Source organism: Equus asinus, chromosome 4, assembly GCF_041296235.1.
Source record: "Equus asinus isolate D_3611 breed Donkey chromosome 4, EquAss-T2T_v2, whole genome shotgun sequence".
Classification (NCBI taxonomy): domain Eukaryota; kingdom Metazoa; phylum Chordata; class Mammalia; order Perissodactyla; family Equidae; genus Equus; species Equus asinus.
Genome location: NC_091793.1, coordinates 138,223,599 through 138,243,585, shown reverse-complemented (window position 1 = coordinate 138,243,585; position 19,987 = coordinate 138,223,599). Strand labels below are relative to the sequence as shown.

Here is a 19,987-nt window from a genome sequence, read left to right as displayed (position 1 = left end):
AATCTTTTAAAGTGTAAAATTCAGGAGGTTTTAACATATTCACAAGGTTGTGCAACTTTACCACTATCTAATTCCAAAATAAACTTTTAAGAAAATTCATATGTTTTTAGCTGAGGTATGCCCTCTCGTTCTCAGGCCCCACCACTCCCTATTGGGTTTACATCTTGCTACTGCTGGTATTTATATTGGCCACCTGACATCTGAAGGCGTTTAAGTTTGCTATCTACCAGGCTTGAGAGAGTTGTTTTTTCTAGTTTCCTTAACCTTGGAAGCAAATGGCAAAATTACCTTGGGGGTGCCAGTGTGGGGAATTCTGGCTGCTGTCCTGCTAAGCATCCTTTTTCCTACCTCTGTCCCTTTTCCCACTCTACCCTCTGACTCCTTCAGGAATGGTCCCCACCTCTCCTGCAGCCTTCGTGAGGGATGACTTATTGCCCTTCCTTATTCTAAGGAGAGGGCTTCCTTCGAATAAAATACAAACTCCTTTTCTTGGTTTACAACTCCTTGCATGATCTGGCCCTCTCTGCCCATCAGACTGATCTTTGTTTCTGTCCCCTGACACACCACATTTATACCCTCTACCTGGAATGCTCTTCTCTCTCATTGTTGCATGTCTGATTCCTTCTTGTCAACTGTATCTCAGTTTAAGTATCACTACTCAGGCCTTCCCTGTCCATCGAATCTGAAGCAGCTACTCAGCCACTTTCCACACAACCCTAATTTAATTATCACCACACTTGTCATGCGTCTGATTTTTTTTGTTTTTGTTGTTGTTTAGTATTTCTCTCCCTTGACTAGAATGTAAGTTTAGTGGTAGCAAATTCCTTGTCACATTTATAGCTGTATCCTGAGCTTCCAGAACAGTGTTTGGCACATAGCGTATGCTTAAGTACATATTTGTTGCATGAGTGTTGAGGAAAAATGCTTGTTTGAGCTGTGTCTCCTGCTCTGGTTCATTGGCCTGTATGATTTTACCTGCCTCTGTCTTCCAGAAATTTGCCAAAGTCTCTGATCTTTTGATGCCTTCACCATCTCCAACTTTCAGTGCCTTTAAAAGAGTTTATTCCCTTTTGTAATTGTTTACTGTCACTTCATTGGGATTTTAGAGATGGAAAGAAATGTATTCCGTCACTCTTTTGACAGGTTGAGATGTTGCAGTCAGGTCAAAAATATGAACTAAGGCCAAGTTAAGAAAGCATGACTTGTTTTTTGAGAATGCTAAGGAGTTTAGATTGATTGAGGGTAGAAAATAAGGTTGAAAGTTTAGGTTGAGGCCGCATCAAAGAGGGTCTGAAAGCACCTGATGAAGAGTTTGTACTTAATTCAGAATGTCGTGGGGAGCCCTTGTGGGTATTTGAGCAGAATCATGACATGAAATGAGTCTTTAAGGAAGATTAGTCTGACAGTGATGGATTAAAGAAGAGAGGTCAGTTAGGAAGTTGCTAGAATAATCTTAGGGCGATATAGTGTGGATCTGAACCAAGATGGTGGTTATCAAAATGAAAAGGAGGGCAAGAAGTCAGAAAAATAGTTGAGCCTCCTGGTGCTGACACTTGATGAATTCCTCTGTGATAGTTACAGTTTAGTGAAAGGACTTTTATTTAAGATGGACTGGTTGATTGTATAGGACACTGTGTTGAATGTATCTTCTATCAGTAATGTATTGTAAATGTCTTTCCTAGGATTTTTACGTTTTTGAGATAGATGAAACAGAAAGCAGGTATCTCAGTGTCGTTGGGTGAGGGATATTTGGTCAACTCTGGCACTTCCTACCTCTGGATCTTGGCAGAAGATCAGGGAATATGTTAATGAATAATGCAGAGTACAAGTGTTTTACTGTTTAACTCCCTTTGTTCGCATATTTAGTAACAAAATTTTTTTAAAGTGTCTTTAAAAAAAATCTTGAAGTTGATTTAGCTTAAGCTTTATCATTTGGTTAAATACTAGTCTTTGATTTAGAACTGAATTCTGATTTCTTCCTGACCAACTACTTGACGGTAGCCAACTTTTTTTCCTTAGTTACTTGATTTTTTTCTTCTGAAGGTTAGAAATGATTATCTTTTGCCTCTGTGATAGAATTATCTGATGTGTAATTATTTTTCTAAGATGTTAAGCTTTGAGTAGCATTAAGTAAATCTAATTTTATGACGACCAAAATAAGCTAAGAGTTAACTGAGTAAGCCAGGCAAATGCAGTTGAAGAAAGATAACATATGCATATGTAGCGAAAACCACGTGTAGAGAAATGCGCAATTATTTTTCAGTGTCCTTAGGTTAAACTGCATATTTTTGTTTGGTAAAAATATTTTTCAGTCTATACGTTTCTTCTTTTTCATAAGTTTATTTTAAATGATCAATTTGTTGACACGCTCTGTTTTCCTAACTAAACTACAACTTCCTGAGGGCAGAGACTATTCTTTCTTTGTCTCCCCTCCCTCCTTTCCTCTCTTTCTTCCTTAATTTATTTCGATAAAATTTCATACTTATGGAAAGTTGTAAAAAGAGTGTAAACAATTTCCATATTCCCTTTACCTAGATTCACCTGTAAAGAGAACTATTATAATGGCCAATACAAAGAGATAGAAGAAAATAACAGAAAAGGAAGAACAAGAGGTCTCTTCCAGAAGAGTTAAGAAATAAAGGGAAATTTAAATTAGATTTGGAATGCTGAACGACCCACAGGGAAGCACACTGTCTGATGGGGAGAAAATAAAGGCAAGGTGTAAACAGTATCCCGAGGATTTACACAGAAGAGACATGATGTAATCTATACAGAAGTCAAAATACAATGATGTATGCAGGAAATTTTTGTGATGTTATAAACCAGCGTTACCTCAATGAAAAAAAAAGAGACACGAGGATGACAGATGCCTTTAAAGAGGATTCCTATCAGGAACCCGTAATTTTAGAAAGTGAAGTGAAAGCTATCCCTGAAAGCACTGCGAAGAGATAAGTCACCAGGGGTAGATGGGATATTGATAGAATTATTTAAAGCCACAGAGGCAGAATCTGTCAAAATCCTAATAAGAATATGCCAACAAGTAGGAAAACAAAACTGGCCTACAGACTGGAAATGCTCAACATATATCCCAATCTCCAAAAAAGGAGATGCCAACGAGTGCAGTAAGTATAGATCATTGCTCTAATTTCCTATACAGGTAAAGTGATGCTCAGGGTGCTGCAGTGAAGACTTTTACTTTATAGGGAGCAACAAATGCCTGATGTCCAAACCGAATTTCGAAAGGAGAGGCACATGAGATCTAATTGCAGTTATTTGTTGACTACTGGAGTGCTCCAAAGAATTTTAGAAGAAGGTTAGTACAGTAAAGGCTTTGTGTAGATCATGAAAAGCAGTATGGGCTGCCTTGAAAGAATCAGATGTGCCTCAGCCCTTGTTTCTCCTGATGCTGTAACCTGTACGGTGCACAAGATGCCACTGTCAGGACAGAATATGGAGAGACAGAATGGTTTCCTACAGGCAAAGGTGTCAGACGAGGGTGCGTTTTAACTCCCTGTATATTCTGTACCTAGAACATATAGAAAAACTGGGGTACACTCAGATGAAAGAGGAGTGAAAATTGGTGGAAGAAATAACAATCTAAGATCTGCAGATGACACCATCTTAACTGGCAGAAAGGAGCAATGACTGGAAGCAACTTCTCATTGAAAGTGAAAGAATAAAATATCAAATCAGGACTGCATTTGAACATCAAGAAGACAAAAATCATGACTAACAGAACTACATAACTTTAACGTAGACAATGAAGACACTGAAATAGCTAAAAGATTTTGTTTACCTTGGTTCTGTCATCAATTTGAATAGAGACTGCAGCCAAGAAATCAAGAGAAGCCAGACTTGGAAGGGCAGCAATGGAAGAATTAGGAAAGATGATCATGTGTAAGGAAGTGTCATTAGAGACCAAGGCTAAGATTCTCCACACCGTTGTACTCCCAGTTACTATGTACGGGTGGAGAAGCTGGACAGTGAAGAAGGCAGAGAGGAAAAATGGACTCATTTGAAACATGGTGTTGGAGGACAGCTCTGCAGATACCCTGGACTGCCAGAAAGTTGAACAAGTGGGTCCTAGAGCAAATTAAGCCTGAACTATTGCTGGAGGCAAACATGATAAAACAGGCTGCCCTACTTTGGGCACATGGTGAGAAGGCAGGATTCTTTGGAAAAGACAATAATGCTGGAAAAGTAGAAGGCAGCTGGAAAAGAGGAAAACCAAATATGAGATGGACTGACTCAATAAGGGAAGCCGTAGGCATGAGTCTACAGGAGCTGAGGAGGGCTGCTGAGGACAGGACATTGTGCATGTCACTCCCTCACAGGGTCACCAGGAGTCAACTTGATGGCATGTAACACACAGATTCACCTATTGTTTACATTTTTCCTAATTATCGTTCCTCTCTCCCTATATACGTATTTACACACACACACTCCCACATACATACACAAGTTTTTTTGAGCCATTTGAGAATATGCTGCAGACATTGTGTCCCTTTATAACTAAATTCTTTAGTTTATTATTTCCTAAGATCAAAGGTATTCTCTTACATAACTGCAGTACTATTATCAAAATCAGAAAATGTTTCACTGAAATAATACTGTGATCTAATCCACAAGCCATAGTCAAATTTTGTCGGTTATCCTAATATTGTCCTTTATAGCTTTGTTTATATATTTATCTGTTTTCTCTGGGTCCAGGATCAAGCATTGCATTTAGTTGTCATGTCTCTTTAGATTTCCTTTAATCTGGAACATATCCTCAACCTTTCTTTGTGTTCTTGACCTGCACATTTTTGAAAACTATAGACCAATTATTTTGTAAAATGTCTCCTAGGATTTGATTCAGGTAATGCATTTTTGTCAGGAATACCACAAAATGATGTGTCTTCTCAGTGCATTGTTACAGGAGGCGTATTGTGTTGCTTTGCCCCAGTATTGGTGATGTTAACTTTGATCACTTGATTAAGACAGTGTCCTCCCCCCACCCCAGTAATTTGCGGGAAAATACTTTGAGACTATGTAAATAGTCTCAACAAATTTTTACCCACTAGTTTAGCATCTATTGATTCTCGCCTGAATCAAATGTTGCTACAATGGTTGCAAAATGATGATCCTCTGTCATTTCATCTACATTAATTAGTTGACATTGTACTATAAGGAAGAGATTTCTTCCTCATGTATTTATGTATATCAGTTTGGATTCATGGATTCTTATTCAATGAGTTATGGTTCTGTCATCATTTATTTTGATGCTTAAATTGTCCCAGATTAGGCCCCTGGGACTCCCTTCAGGCTGGCCTTTGTTGTCCTAATGACATGTCCTCATCTTTGTTGAGCACTTTTCTGGCACAAGAAGTTGTTCTGGGGACTCATCTTATTTTTTTCCCAGCCTCAGTCCTAGAATCATTACTCCAAGGATCTTTGGTTACTTTTTTGGGTAGAATATTATTTAGAAACCAAAAACTGAGCACTAGGTATGCTAATTGCTACTGGGGTGTCATTGCTGCTAGGCCCTTTCAGTGGACATATCTATGAACACACATGCACATATATCTATCTTTATTACTACCCCTCCCTTTACTTCTCTCTCTTTGAAACCTTGAGTTTATACTGATGACTACAAATCCGATCCAAATGCCTCTAAGCCACAGGCTGCAGCATGAGGTACTCTCCCTTTCCCCCTGAAAAGCATGCACTGCCCTGAGGGGCTGGATTTCCTCTCAGGCACTTGGCTGTTGGGTAGGGGCATAGGCAAAAGTGGAGGAAAACAGTAGTCACCTGCCTCTCTAATGAGGCTTTCAAGAATTTCAAGACAGTTTCTCCTACCCAAGAGTAAAGTCCTAGCCTCTACTTCCACTTGAACCTGGAGAGTGCATACACAGCATCAGCTGTGCCCGGAGATGTCTCCAAACATACCTATGTAGTATAGCAGAAAAAGTCCCAGGTGTGGAGCAGAGTGAGCAAGATGAACATCTCTGGAAGCAGTCCTGGAAGCCCCATTTCTACAGATACATGTAGAGTGGCTGTATTAGTTCCTTGGGCTGCTGTAACAAATCACTACACACTGGGTCGCTTAAAACAACAAATTTATTCTCTCACAGTTCTTGAAATAAACTTGAAAAGCTGGAATATAAACAAAAGAATATTACACTTATTATTCTTTGGGTTTTGTTTGTTTTAACTTTTGTTTTTTCCGTTGCTCTCTGATTTCAGATTATGGGTTATGGTGTACTGTGTAATCAGTAATTATAAGATTGATCTTTAGAGCTGCTTGTTTATAGGAATGTTAGGAGTTTCTTGGTAGAGCATTGAACTAAGATTGCTTTTTTTCATTTTAGATAAGGAGTTCCTGTTTGGGGTTTGGTAGATTAAGAATATCCAATATTATGAAAGTCCAGTGTAAATAAAGAAATAAATATAGTTCATCATCCTGTAAAAGGAATTCCTTTACTAGGGGGTACATTTAAGTGCTTCATAAATAAAGCATTAAATTAACAAAATTGCCTTTGATTTGGCTTATAGCTCTTAGGCATTATAACCTCTATCACCTGTTAAAATAGTTCTTGTTTTTATGCTTCCTTATATGATCTTTAGTTACCTCACAGTTAATGAACATGATAATGCAGAGGATGTGTTAGTTACATCCTGGGTTGTCAGAAACAGAGACAATAAATGAAAGGAAGGCATAAGGATGTGAATCACCTCCCTAGTATTTCTCTTTCCTCTGGGTAAGGAGGGTTTCACCATGGCTGGCCCAAGAGTAGTACACTTCTTTTATTTATTAGGGAAGTTCAGTTCCATGTGGAAACTACAAAACTTAGTTCCAGGTGTCAGCTCACTCCCAGAGCACCAGGCCATGCAAGTGTCCTGCTGGCCAGTTTACTCAGCTTGTTCCTGCAAAGCCTTTGAATTCCTAGTACATTGTTTCTTTCTTAGTCCCTTTCAACACTTAGGAGACCACAGCTACCTTTAAATTTGCTTCATACACAGGCCTACAAAAGGAACTTTGTTCTTAGAGAATTTGTTAAGATACCTCTATGTTTACCATCTTTTCCAAGGTTAGGATTAATGTTCCTTGAAGTCACAGAATGTATTTTTTGCTTTCTTTCTATCTTGCATAGTACTTAGCACAATGCTGTTTGTAGGCAAAGTATTTTGAAGTGTTGGACTCTAGGTAGAACTTGGGCCTTTTCTCTTGAGGGCCACTAACCTATGGAGAAAACTTGAGTGATGGCTATACAAAAAGCAACTTTTGACTTCTTTTTTTTTTCCCCAAACTCATCTGCTTTATAAATTAATAACAGAAGCTTTAGACTGTTTATTTAAAAATAATCACACAGTGGAAAAGGATCCTCAGAAAAAGAAACTGTTGTTATATACGTAGAACATAAATAAAATAAATAAAAGAAACATACCGAGTATGGAATATTTTAAATTTTGGGAAAAATCAGTGTAGGTTCTCACTCTCATATTATGTGCCAAACTAAGTTACCTATGTAAATGTAATAACTATATAAAAGAAGAAATAATAAAATTAAAAATATGCATAAACTTTTATCTGATTTTTAGGTAGAGAAGAATTTACTGAACAAAACTGTGCAGGAAGTTACTAGCAAAATAATTTGTACATTTGATAACTTAAAAAAGTGTTTAGCAGTGTCTTAAAAAAAGACCGTCCAACAAAATTAAAAGGTAAAACCTGAGGAAAATGTTGCTCTACACACAACATGCTTAATATCTTGATTCTGTAAAGAGCTCATGTAAATTCAGTGGGTTTATTAAATTCCCAGTTACCATTGGGCAGTTTACAAATGATACCATTTAGTTCACAGCAGAACTAAAGATCCTGTGTTAGTTGTACATCAAGAGACATACCTCTCGGTGCCCTGTTCAGAGGAGTAGTTAAAGGCCCTCCATCCCCCGCAATTCTCACTTCAGTTTATATTACGTCGTATCCTATTTCTCTCCTTTTCCTTCTCTGCTCTGACTTCCTCCCTCTTCCTTTTGATGGGTCCTCTTCCTCTTTTTGTGCCTTACTAAATTTAACAGATTTTTTTTCTTATCGTTTCTTTTGTCTGATTTAGGTTTCCTTCCTCTTGCTTTTATTTTGCAAGAGTTGTATCTCGCACAGTTGGGGGTACTCCTTGAACCTGGAAGTCTTCATAGCCCCCCTTCTCTAGAGCCTGTTTTTCTTTAGAATTATTTATCAGATTACAGCCAGTATAGGAGGTGTTTCAAAAACCATTTTTATGAGAGCTACTGAAACATAACGGGGCATAAATTTCTAAATGAATAACTGAGAAGAAGCATAAGACTGTGATAATGGAGGAGGAGTAATTGGGATGTGTTGATTAGGGGATCCTGAGGCTGGCTAATTTCATTATGGTCTTCAGGAGTACTCATTCTAGGTTCTGCCTTTAACCAAATTATGGTTATGCAAAATGGCATGGCTTTGTGTGGCAAGTCCTCCCAGTAATTATAACACAACATACTACAGCAGTTGTCAGACTTTAGTGGCTTTAGTGGGGGACTTATTAAAAATGTCCCACTTCCTGGAAATTAGTATTTAGTAGATCTTGGGCAGGCCGTTTTAAAACTGACTTTAAAAGAAGCACCCCAGGTCACTTTGATGCAGGTCATCAGCTGACCATTGGAAAAACATTACTGTACAGCATCAAGTCCAAACTCTTTGGTATGGCTTATAATTTTGTCCTTACCCCCTCTCCAGTCCCATTTTCCGTGGGTCTACACCGCACATCCTATGCTTCAGAAATGTTAAGCCACTTAGAGTTCTCAACATGTCTTACTTCCTCACACCTTTATACCCTTGCACATGCTGATCCCTGTGTCTAAAACACGCTTCCCCTTCTTAACTGAAGCATCACCACTTTCCTCTCTCCTCAAACCGAGTTAAAACTGCACTCACATGACATTCCTGGTGTTCTAGCCCTGAGCACAGGGTTTCGTCATTGTTGGTTTTCATGTCTGTCCCCTCCCATGTCATATTTTCCTTAAGGACAAAGGCTATCATGTACATCTCTGCTCCTCCGTGTCTGGCATACAGTAGATATACAGTAAATATTAAATAAAGTCTGAGCGTCTCTTGCCTCTGCAACAGTGAGCCTGCTAAACCTAGGCAGCTCCACACTCCTGCGTCCTGAAGGTTCTCACGTGGGTTGAGTATAGAGTACTCATTTTTACAAAAAGCAGTTCTTTTTAAGTTATTGTAAAGGCACAAAAGGAGTTCAGTAGTAAACAAGGCAACCTGGCTATGTACCATGTATTTTTCTTGCCTCTCTCTGAGTGTGTGACTTGTGTAAATTGTATCTCCTTTCAGGACTTCAGTTTCCATGTCTATGATTATCTCTACCTAATATCTACAGTAGCTTTCTAATGGTCTTTCCCTTCTCTAATAATCCTTACACAGGCAGCGTGTCCTCTGTGTAATACTGTTTCTCCCCCTCCCCCTTCACATCTATGTTTAAGAATCCAGTTGCCTCCTGGAAAAAAAAAACAGGCTTGGCTTCCAAGATCCTATATGACCGGGTCCTGCCTTAGTCCTTGACTTTTGAGTCGCACTCTTCTCTCTTGTTTTATTTGAGTCCATCTCATGACAGCTCACAAACACAGACTTTCTCCTTTGCTCTTTGTAATTTGCCCTACCTGGAATACATTTATTCAAATTCTTAAGCCCTTATCTAAACCCAGCCTTCTTGATAAAGATCACCATTTCATCTCACAGTGAGGAAATTGAATAGTAAAACAAAATATCTCCCAAGAGGAAAGTTAATAGGGAAAATATGGTTGAATAGTTAACTTCATGGAAAATTTAGTGGGAATAATATTGTTTCATACTAAATGAATAGTTTCGTTATGTGTAGTGGAGCTTACTTATATATATTACAAGTTTTAACCTGTAATAATTGAAGCACAGTTATTCACTGTTATCTGTGAAATGAAACCCACCAGCATATAAGCAATGGTAGATCATTCCCCCATTATTTCTTTTTTTACTTCATTAATAAAATAAATTAGTTTAAAATATTAGTTAAATCATAATTAGCTGTAATCTATGATTATTCTGTAATAAGCACGTAATTTTGAAACAATATTCAGGCTGACGAGACCTCCTCATTAGCTGAGTCAACTTTTCCTCATTTTTTTCCAGTTGGATGTTTGCTGGCATTTCTCAGTCTATCTTCAAAACAGATTCCACACCCTCCAGGCCCCCAACCTGCTCCAAGGAACAGCAGGCAGGACCGTGTCACTGGAGGGGAGGGTAAGAGAGGCCAGAGAGGGCCCTGCAGGCCAGGATCACTCAAGGCCTCTCCAGCTGGATTTTATTCTATATTCAATAAGTCTGCACTTTGAGGAGTAACCTTTTCCTTATGGCAGTGTACATTTATTCTTTCAGGACATAGTGTCCCTCAGATGTAGTGGAGCAGGGAATTTAAGTGAAACTTTAATATATTCCCCCCAACCTAATCTCATAGTCACAGAATAATTTCATAGTATTTGTTCTCGTATGTATTATAGTTTCCTTGGGCCTATTTCCACGTAATTAAGGAGAAACATTGCAGTAGAAACAATCCATTTAAATCCGAATTATTTTAAAAACAAGATTTACAAGTTCTATTTTCTTTTCCTTAATTTTACTTTCCTTTGATTGGAGAGTCAATTGACTGACTATTGGATTATTTTATTTGCATTTTATGCTGTCATCATTTCTAGTAGGGGCATTGATATATAACAAAGAGTGAAATTCCTTACTAGATTTGCTGACTTTAGACAGTGCAGAGACTATAAGAAAAGGGGGCTGCTCACTTGGTGTCAGTAGTGAACAAGTGATGCCCTATTGGGGGTAGAGAATAAGGATTGACATCAGCTTCTCGAGAATGGAGAGTGCTGTTTTAGAGTGTAGATACTTTAAGAAATGTTATAGGACCTAAATTTTTATTGGAAAAGTATCTGAAGAAGTGTTTTAATTTTTATAAAATAATCCATGTGGTGACAGAAATTCAAGAAAGGACAGAATTGGCAAAAGTTACATAAATGGTAAATGTCAAATAGTTACTACAAAATTTCCATTTATTTTTTGACTCTCTCTCATTGTTCCCTAGCCATATTTACCTCTACTTGAGTCTGTAGTTGTCTAGATAAAAACAGGACTATTAATGAAAATATTTAAAGGGATTTTTAAAATCTGAATAATGATTGGGTTTGAATAATAGGAAAAAGCTCACAAAACACATCAGACTTTGATGTGGAGTCTATAGTTCTAGTTGGCTTTGTGAACATTTAAAATACTCCTTCATTTTGAACCATTTTGTGTTTGCTCTGTAAAATTATATTCCTATTGTTTCATTTTTCCAGTTTGTCCTTTTTCTTATGGGCATTTACAGTATGTGCTCAGAAGGGACGTGTAGACATAAGTATCATTATCTCACAGTAAAATTCCTCCTAGAATATTTCAGCTTCTGGATTATTCCAGTGTGTTCAGTTTTGAAGATTAGGGAGGAAGAGGAAGTTGACTGTTATGTTCCTGTTTCTTTTTCTTGTTGACCCTCATTATGAAGACTGGGTATTACTACTTCCAGATGTTCTCAAACTACCAACAGTTATTTGAGTCGTTGTCACCTGGTCAGGTGAAGTTTTTATTTGCACTAACATTTTATGTTTTTCATGGGTAGATAACTTAATGAAGTATATCAGGTTTCTATTGAGATTGATCTGTAAATAATTCAATAATGAATAAAAATCTTAGAAATAGTATTAACACAAGTGAATTATAAAAGCCAAATCTTTTTAAGAGTCAGATTTATGAATTGGAGAATTAGTTGATCCATTTTTCATTTGTCAAGGTAGAATGCCCTTATTTATACATCCTTAAAGTAGTAAAATTAAGAAATGGGAATTATCAGTTTCTGTTAGAGATATTGATAATCTGTGATCCTTTATAGTAGTAAACTTAAGAAAATTATTTCCCTTAAGTGCTTAAAATGGGATATGATCTGATTTTCAGCATCATTAAAACTTAACTTCAGGGACCAACCCTGCGGTATAATGGTTAAGTTCGCGAGCTCCGCTTTGGTGGCCTGGGATTTGCAGGTTTGGATCCTGGATGCGGACCTAGCACCACTCATCAAGCCATGCTGTGATGGCGTCTCACATAAAATGGAGGGAGATTGGCACAGATGTTAGCTCAGCAAGGACCTTCCTTGAACACACATGCACAAAAAAACTAAGTTCAGTTTGATTTTGCAACGTTATTTACCCTTTCTGCAAAATTTTATATAGTAAAATAAGGCTTAAAATTTAACTTCATGACACTTCATCAGATAAGTAGATTCCTTACATATCTCATAATCACATTTAAAGATCACAGAGGTAATTTTGTTGTAAGATGTGTACAAATTCTTATTCGAGATTAAGGATATCTCTTTAATCTCTGAGGAATTGTTTAAGCCAACTGAAAGGATGTATTCCAAATATTGCCTAGATCACTGGAACAAAATTTGTATTTCAGAAATGTAAGTCAAGAGTATGGAATGTACAGTGGTGATATTCATTGTGTCCTTGGGAAAGTTAGGTATTACTCCAAGTTGAGGGAAAAGGATTCGTGGTCAAATAAATTTGAAATATGTTGGTTTAAGCAAGTCTAAGTTTTACTGAAGATTCCTCAGAGCTTTTAGTATTGAAATATTTTATATTACTCAGATTAATCTTACTTTAAGAACTTTAAGTATCTGGTCAGTCATTTATCTTACTTTGTTTTGTATAATCTTTTCCTCTCTTCACAACATAATATGCAAGTTTCATGTCCCATATCACATTATTTTATTAATTGGGAAGTAGGAAAATATTTTTTCTTTTAAGGGACTTATACTTGAGAAGTCACCACTATGGGAAATTTTGTATATGAATTTAAAGTTTTGAGTTTTGGTTCTAGTTCCTTGGATTTCGTAGGAAGTGATGGGGAAGTAAGATAAAAGACAGATGGGGTAGAAAGTGAAAACACTATAGAAGGAGGAACTAATTCAACAGACTAACCTAAATTAGAAATTTTGTTGTCTTTTCTCTGAAATGCTTGTTGGACTAAGGTTTTGCAAGATACGTACTTATTTGTATCTAAGCAGGTTTTCACAGAATAAATATAATAGCTTGCTGCATCAAAGTCTTCTGAAATGGTTTCTCTGTGGTGTTTGGGGTGTTACAGGATCTATCAGTGGAGAGAAGTAGAGTGTGCTACTGTAATATCCTCTGATTCATGGGAGTGCTCTGCAATTTTAAAATTGTTACTTTCTGGTCACAATCTGATACAGTTTGTTCTTCTTTCACAATTTCCTAAAAATTTGAGATTTAATTGCTCATTTCTACTCACTTGTCAACCCTGTCTCCATTAATGATTTCTAATTTCCTTTTATAATATAGTCTCTAGTTTTGAAAATTTGACTCTGGAGAGTTGCTATATACATCAGAACATACACTGCATAATTTTTCAAGTTCAACTTGTAACCGTTCTACACAAATGTCTGTGTTTCAGATGGAGCAGCTATCAGATGAAGAAATTGACCATGGAGCTGAAGAAGACAGTGACAAGGAAGATCAGGACCTGGACAAAATGTTTGGAGCCTGGCTGGGGGAGCTGGACAAGCTCACTCAGGTTAGAAGTAGTGCTTGAAAAACTGCTTGAGGATTTGAAGTCATTACTGTGTGCTGAAAGTTTACTGTGTAGACATAAGGATATGGATGTAGGTTACATTTTAAAGTACTGCTAGAAAGGGAAAATGTCCAAAACATTAACAGGTAAATGACTAGTAACTCTAGAACACAAGACATTATCTTCTGTAGCTGTTTTAAGGAGTTTTTTAAAAAAAGCTTGTGACAGAATTTCACTTCATCTAGAGGAATTACTTAAAATCAGTTTCATAAATTGAAATTGCTGGCTAAAAAGTTTTGAAGCCTAGAATTTAACAGTCTAAATTTTAGCAAATCCTATTCCATAACTTAGTAAATATGAATACATTTTATAACATAGATAATACCTTTCCATGCAAGTATTTTCTATTACATGAGTCCAGAATACTGACAAAGTTTTATTCCCTGCTGCATTTTAAAACAATGGCAAAGCTTTTTCATTTTGTTTTATTGGATCTTGGGTTTAAAAAATAAATAAAAAGAATGCCCCTATCCTCGAAACCAGAACACTTCTTAGAATAAAAGGGTAAACTATTACTACCCAGTTAATACATTATATTCAGTATATGAAGATGGTTATGTTTATTAAAGCAATTTTAACTTTATGCCAATGAGAATATTAGAACAGAACTTATTTTCATTCATCCTTTAATAATATCTCTGGGAAGAACTTTTGTGTAAAATTGCTTAACTAGTGGAAAAGTAGGTGTAAGGTGGGAACTTAAAGTACTAGTTTGTTCCTCTCTCTCTTTCTGTGGCAGCCTGGAATTGACATGATAAACTCCTCCTGTTATTCTTGTAGATCCTTTTGAAAAGCAGACATGTTTGACTATAATCGTTAATGCTGAATTTTGAGGAAAATGCGTTCAATCCTTCTAGAATTTTGTAAGAATCATTTCTTTCATCTTCATTCAGGAGAAATAACATTTGTTGTGAGAAAGGTCTTTTCTTATATCTGTAGTTGCCAATGCCAGACCATTTCAGTTTAATTCTTAAATTTTTTAAAAAGGTGATTTTGGCATAGAGATGGTGCTGAGGCTCTGCAGTTCGATGCTGAGAAGAAAAAGGAAAGAAGCAGCAAAATAGAGGAAATAGAAATGATAATGCACGGAGGGAAGTATGTGAGGGCCAGCTGGCAAGGAGGGTTTCCGCGACTGTGTGGTTTTATTGTCCATACTTGGGCACGGGGCCAGAAAGAGAAAAGACAAGTGGGTATCAATCCAGCTGCTCCAGGTTGAGGAGTGACTCTGTGCTGCTCTGCTGCAGGTGCCATTTCTGCTAGTTTGGCACCTGTATTCGTCTCTATATTTTTAAATTCCCTGACATATAAATGTGAAGAGCCACTCACCAAAAAAGTTGGCTTCTAAACTAATGCTGTGACTGTTCTTTTTATTATATAAATCTGCCTTGAGAGAGAAAGCAGATTAAAACTCTTGTGTAACACGGCTCACTGCTAACAAGTTGCTTTTTAACACTTCAGAAATTTTCAAAAAATATTTTACTTACTAAGTTAGTGGCTGAATCCTCAAGTTTCTTGTTTATTTCATTATGTTAGTTTACTACAAAGTATCATTAGTGCACCTATATCACACATACAATGTTAATGAGATTTTCAACTTTACATCAGTTTTAAGTGGTTGGTGAATCTTCTGAAAGCGTTTGTAAAACGCTTGTTGTGTGTATTTGCATTTTTCTGGAAGAAAGCTAATAGCCTTTGTTAAATTCTCAATGACGCTACCCCCTTGCCCCAAAAAAGTTAAAAACCACCCTACTAGATTAGCAGTTTCTTGGCATCGAGGAGTATTTCTTACTATTTCCCTTGTTGCCCCAATGCCATGGACACAGCAGATAATTATAATAAGTATTTGTTTATTTGAACTGGTAAATAGACTGACTTTTAACATGTCCTCAGTTATATTCCTTATTTTACAGAAAACATTATCTACCTATTATTCTTCATTTCCACTGAGAGAAGGAGCATTAGGGCTTAAATTACAACAGAAGAATTCAGTTTGAGGTTAAAGAAGAATTTCCTAGCTGTTTTGTGAAACTTTGAAATAAGGCCCTGAATGGTGGTGGATCTCCTTCGTATGATAGCCTTAACAATTCGATGGATACTGTCTGAATGGATTCATTTTATCTTGAGACAAGTGAATAAAGAAGATAGCATTCTACTCTAATTCCAAGATTCTACAAATAAGCTATCCAGCATTCTTTTTTATGTGAAATCTATTTGATTATTATAAATAGAAATTAAAGTTTCGAGAGACTAATCCTAGTATTTGGAAATTTATTTAAATAGACACTGAATAACTATTGACCCTTTTCCTGAATTTCTCTGTTTGAAACATCTTATTTTCCCTATTGTAGAAAGGTTAGAGAGAAAAAAGCCTCATTTAAAAAGGTGGTGAGATAACTTACAAGACAAGACAGTGCACCCTGAAGTGCAGTATAATTCTAGACTTATCTCAGGCAGTATAGCTGGGGTCCAGTTTGCCTCATCTTGATAGGACTTGGAAAGAACAAGGATATTCCGTCACTGTTTGAAGTTGTAGCCGCCCTCTGTTAAGATCTTGGGTCTCACTCATTTTGAGTCCAGAATTGTGCCTTATCTTCAGGGTACTTCATGCCATGAATGAGGCTTTGCTGGACCAAAAACAAATCCCTTTGAGGAAAGAGATAACAGACTTCTCTGCATTGTTCCTTTCTATTTCTTGTCTTACCATGCCTATATTCATATACCTAGCTTACTTTGTAGTGAATTTATGTAAAATGAGCTCAGTCACTATACTTGATGTATTTGGAAAGATATTTACTCCAAATTATGACAGTGCCTTAAGTAAGCATATACCTACAAATTGAAAAAACTGTCAACAAAATAATATGAAAACCAATTATACTTTTCCTTAAGGCTATTAGTTAGAAAAACTTTGGTTTATTAACTATTATATGACAGTAATTCACTTAATCATAAAACAAACTTTATTCATCTTTTTATATAACTGAAGCCTGAATTTAGTATGACTTATTAAACTTCCTTTTTTAAAGAGTTTGGATTCTGACAAGCCCATGGAACCAGTAAAAAGATCTCCTCTTCGCCAGGAAACAAACATGGCCAATTTTTCTTATCGCTTCTCCATATACAACTTGAATGGTAAGATGAAATTGGAAATAAAATGTAAAATAGTATCCTAAGTTATATAATGTGGAAGCAATGCAACACAATTCCAAACAGCTCAGTATAAAAACTATATGCATAACTTGACTGAGTTCTTATACTTATTGTTTTGTGCATTTTATTACTAATTCAAATGATCACAGAAAAATACAAACTGGAACATAACTAAAATAGTTTTCTAGTTGAGTTATTAATAATTAAGAGAGTATGTACTCAGATGGAACCACACAACAAACTTAATTGCATTGTTGTATTTGTACTGGAATAAAAAGTCCAGTGAAATCACTTGTTGGTAATTTTAAAATCATCCCCTCTGGCCTTTATTTAATGTACTCTACATAGTCAACTTTATAGTATTTGGAATTGACATTCTAATCTGTAATTTTTTATGCCATCAGCTCTTTAGGTATAATGTCTCTACCAGGGCACTGATCATGTTAACACCTTAGAGCCTCTGCTAAAAAGTTACATGAGCAATATGATTAAAACCATGGAACAGTATACAATTTTTGCATTATTTTTATCTTTTAACTCAGAATTTTATTCTCCTCTGATTACTACAAATCTTAAAAGACTATTTGTTCCTAAAAATTTCTCTTGGAATTTAAAACAAACAAAAAGCTGTTTGAAATACTATAATTTGATAGGATTTTAGGCCCAATACAATGAATTTTTTTGCTTCTTCCCTTGCATTCATTAGCTGACTTAGAATGAGTAAATTCTGATTCATTGTGTCCTGGAAACATCATGTATGTTGTTCATTGCAGAAGCTCTGAATCAGGGAGAAACTGTGGATCTGGATGCCCTGATGGCTGATCTTTGCTCAATAGAGCAGGAGCTCAGCAGTATCGGCGCAGGAAATAGTAAGCGTCAAATCACAGAAACAAAAGCCACTCAGAAGTTACCTCCTAGCCGACATACATCAAAACATGGCACCTTGAAAGGACTGTCTTCTTCGTCTAATAGGATAACTAAACCATCGCATGCCAACTACTCCCTGGATGACATCACTGCACAGCTAGAACAGGCCTCCTTAAGCATGGATGAGGCTGCCCAGCAATCTGTACTAGAAGATGCTAAACCCTTAGTAACCAATCAGCACAGACGAACAGCATCTGCAGGCACAGTGAGTGATGCTGAAGCACGCTCTGTTAGTAACTCCTCTCGTTCCAGCATCACTTCTGCAGCCTCCAGCATGGACTCTTTGGATATCGATAAAGTAGCGCGCCCTCAAGAGCTGGATTTGACACATCAGGGACAGCCAATTACTGAAGTAAGTAGATGGAACTTTTTTCCCTGATATTTTAGTATTAAAATAAGGAGGAAGTATTTTTTAAAATGTAGTTTTAATTAACTTTCTCATTTTTTCCTACATTTCAAATTTGTCAAGGATACCTCTGAGCTAAGTTTTAAAATCAGACTACTGAAGGAAATATTACCAGACATGGCAGTGTCACAAAGATGATTAAGAAGAGATTTATCATTTCTTTATTTTTATTCTTGTGACTATTTGAAATCCTTGAATTAATATCAGTTGTTTCACATGATTAAAAAGCGTGAAATGTGGTTTATATTTGATGACATTTTGCAAAGTTATTAAGCTGATAATTACTTTTTAATGTATGCTTGTTATAAAATAATGACTTAAGAAAAAGACTCATATCCACATTGTAGTCCTCCAAGATTCTAGTTTTTAGAGTTTACTCCATTTTATTATCGAAGAGCCAGTGTGCTATAGTGGAAAGAGCCACTGGGCTTGGAATCAGAAAACTTGGTTCCAAGTGTTTTCTTTGCCACTTGCTACCCATAGGACCTTAAATGAGTTAGTCAACCTCTGCGAACAATTTCTCTTAAGTAAATTGGGGTTAATAGTGCTTGGTCTACCTTACTCATGTGATGGTTCAGAGGGTTAAAAGTGATATAATATACATGAACAGATTTTTACAAGACGAAGCTTTTCTGGATGTGATAGGGTTAGGGTAAGGAATGTATCTGTAGTAAAATAAGTCTAGCAAAAGCTGAGTTTGGTGAAGGTGAATTCTTCATTGAGTTTTTTTCATCAAGGAGAAGGCAATTTTGTTTTAGGGTAGCAGCAAGAAAGAAGAAAATCAATGGGGGCAAAATAAAGCCAGACTTTCATTCAGTTTGCTTCCAGTGGTCTCTGATACAGGGTAAAATAATCTATTTATGAATAATCAGTACTAAGGCAAAATCTTGTAAAACCATTGTTTAAGGAATTGCAGAGAAATTTAAAATTTATACCTACTATTAGACATTATTGATTTCCCCCACTGATTTAATTCATTAGATTAATTTCCATCAGTCAGTAACTCCTGGTACCTTCCCATGTACCTAGCTTTGTTCTAGATGCTGTGGAGCATAAAAGAAGCGTGAATCATGGTGGTTTGGAGATGAACTTGAGTTTTATTGATTGTAAAGAAAGTTACCAAATTATATCAACTAAGGAATAAACTTTCATTTATTTAAAGTGAAACTTACCTAATGGTATGTATTCTATAGAGAACATGAAAATGGATTTCTACCTTATGATACCTGGGGATTATATTTTAGCAGCAGGTACTTAGTATGCATCATTTATGTCTTTTAGATTTACCCACTGGACTGAGCAATATTTTATTAGGGATGTGCTTTCCTGGTTGTTCTGTTTTTTGTATATTGGTATTCCTCCTTTCCAACCAGATTATTTTGAGTTGGGTCAAGATGCATGAGGACAGGTTATGAACTAATGATTAAGGATCTTCGTCTGTATGTGTGTGTTTCTATTTGTAAAATACACTCATTATAAAAGTTCAAACAACAGAAGAGCAAATAAAGTGGAAAGTGAGAACTGCTGTCCCAGCAAACGCTTCAGCTGGTGTCTAGTGGTATCCATGGGCAAGGATACCAGTGTTCCCTGGTGTAATGTTTAACGTAAGACTTTAGTATAAGGTTTGGTGAGTAAGCCAGGATTAAAGCATTGAAAGCAGTTAAGGTCTTCTCTGTCTAGCCTGTTCCTTTGCCTTGCCCAGATGGGTAAAAAAGTGGTTTAGCAAACCTGGAACTTGCCTCAGTATACTTTTTTCTGGATCTAGTCTGTTC

The 19,987-nt window shown here is 36.5% G+C and overlaps 1 protein-coding gene across 9 annotated transcripts in view; it reads left to right on the top strand.

Moving 5' to 3' along the window:
• The window catches only part of RAPH1 (Ras association (RalGDS/AF-6) and pleckstrin homology domains 1), a 118,569-nt gene that overhangs the window by 17,283 nt on the left and 81,299 nt on the right, over positions 1-19,987 (top strand). For all 9 annotated transcript variants that reach the window (XM_070508423.1, XM_070508425.1, XM_070508424.1 and 6 more), the window contains 3 exons: positions 13,556-13,675; positions 16,759-16,864; positions 17,656-18,161. In XM_070508423.1, coding sequence (XP_070364524.1) covers positions 13,556-13,675; positions 16,759-16,864; positions 17,656-18,161 — 732 coding nt within the window. Of the gene's footprint in view, positions 1-13,555; positions 13,676-16,758; positions 16,865-17,655; positions 18,162-19,987 lie in introns of those variants that run through there.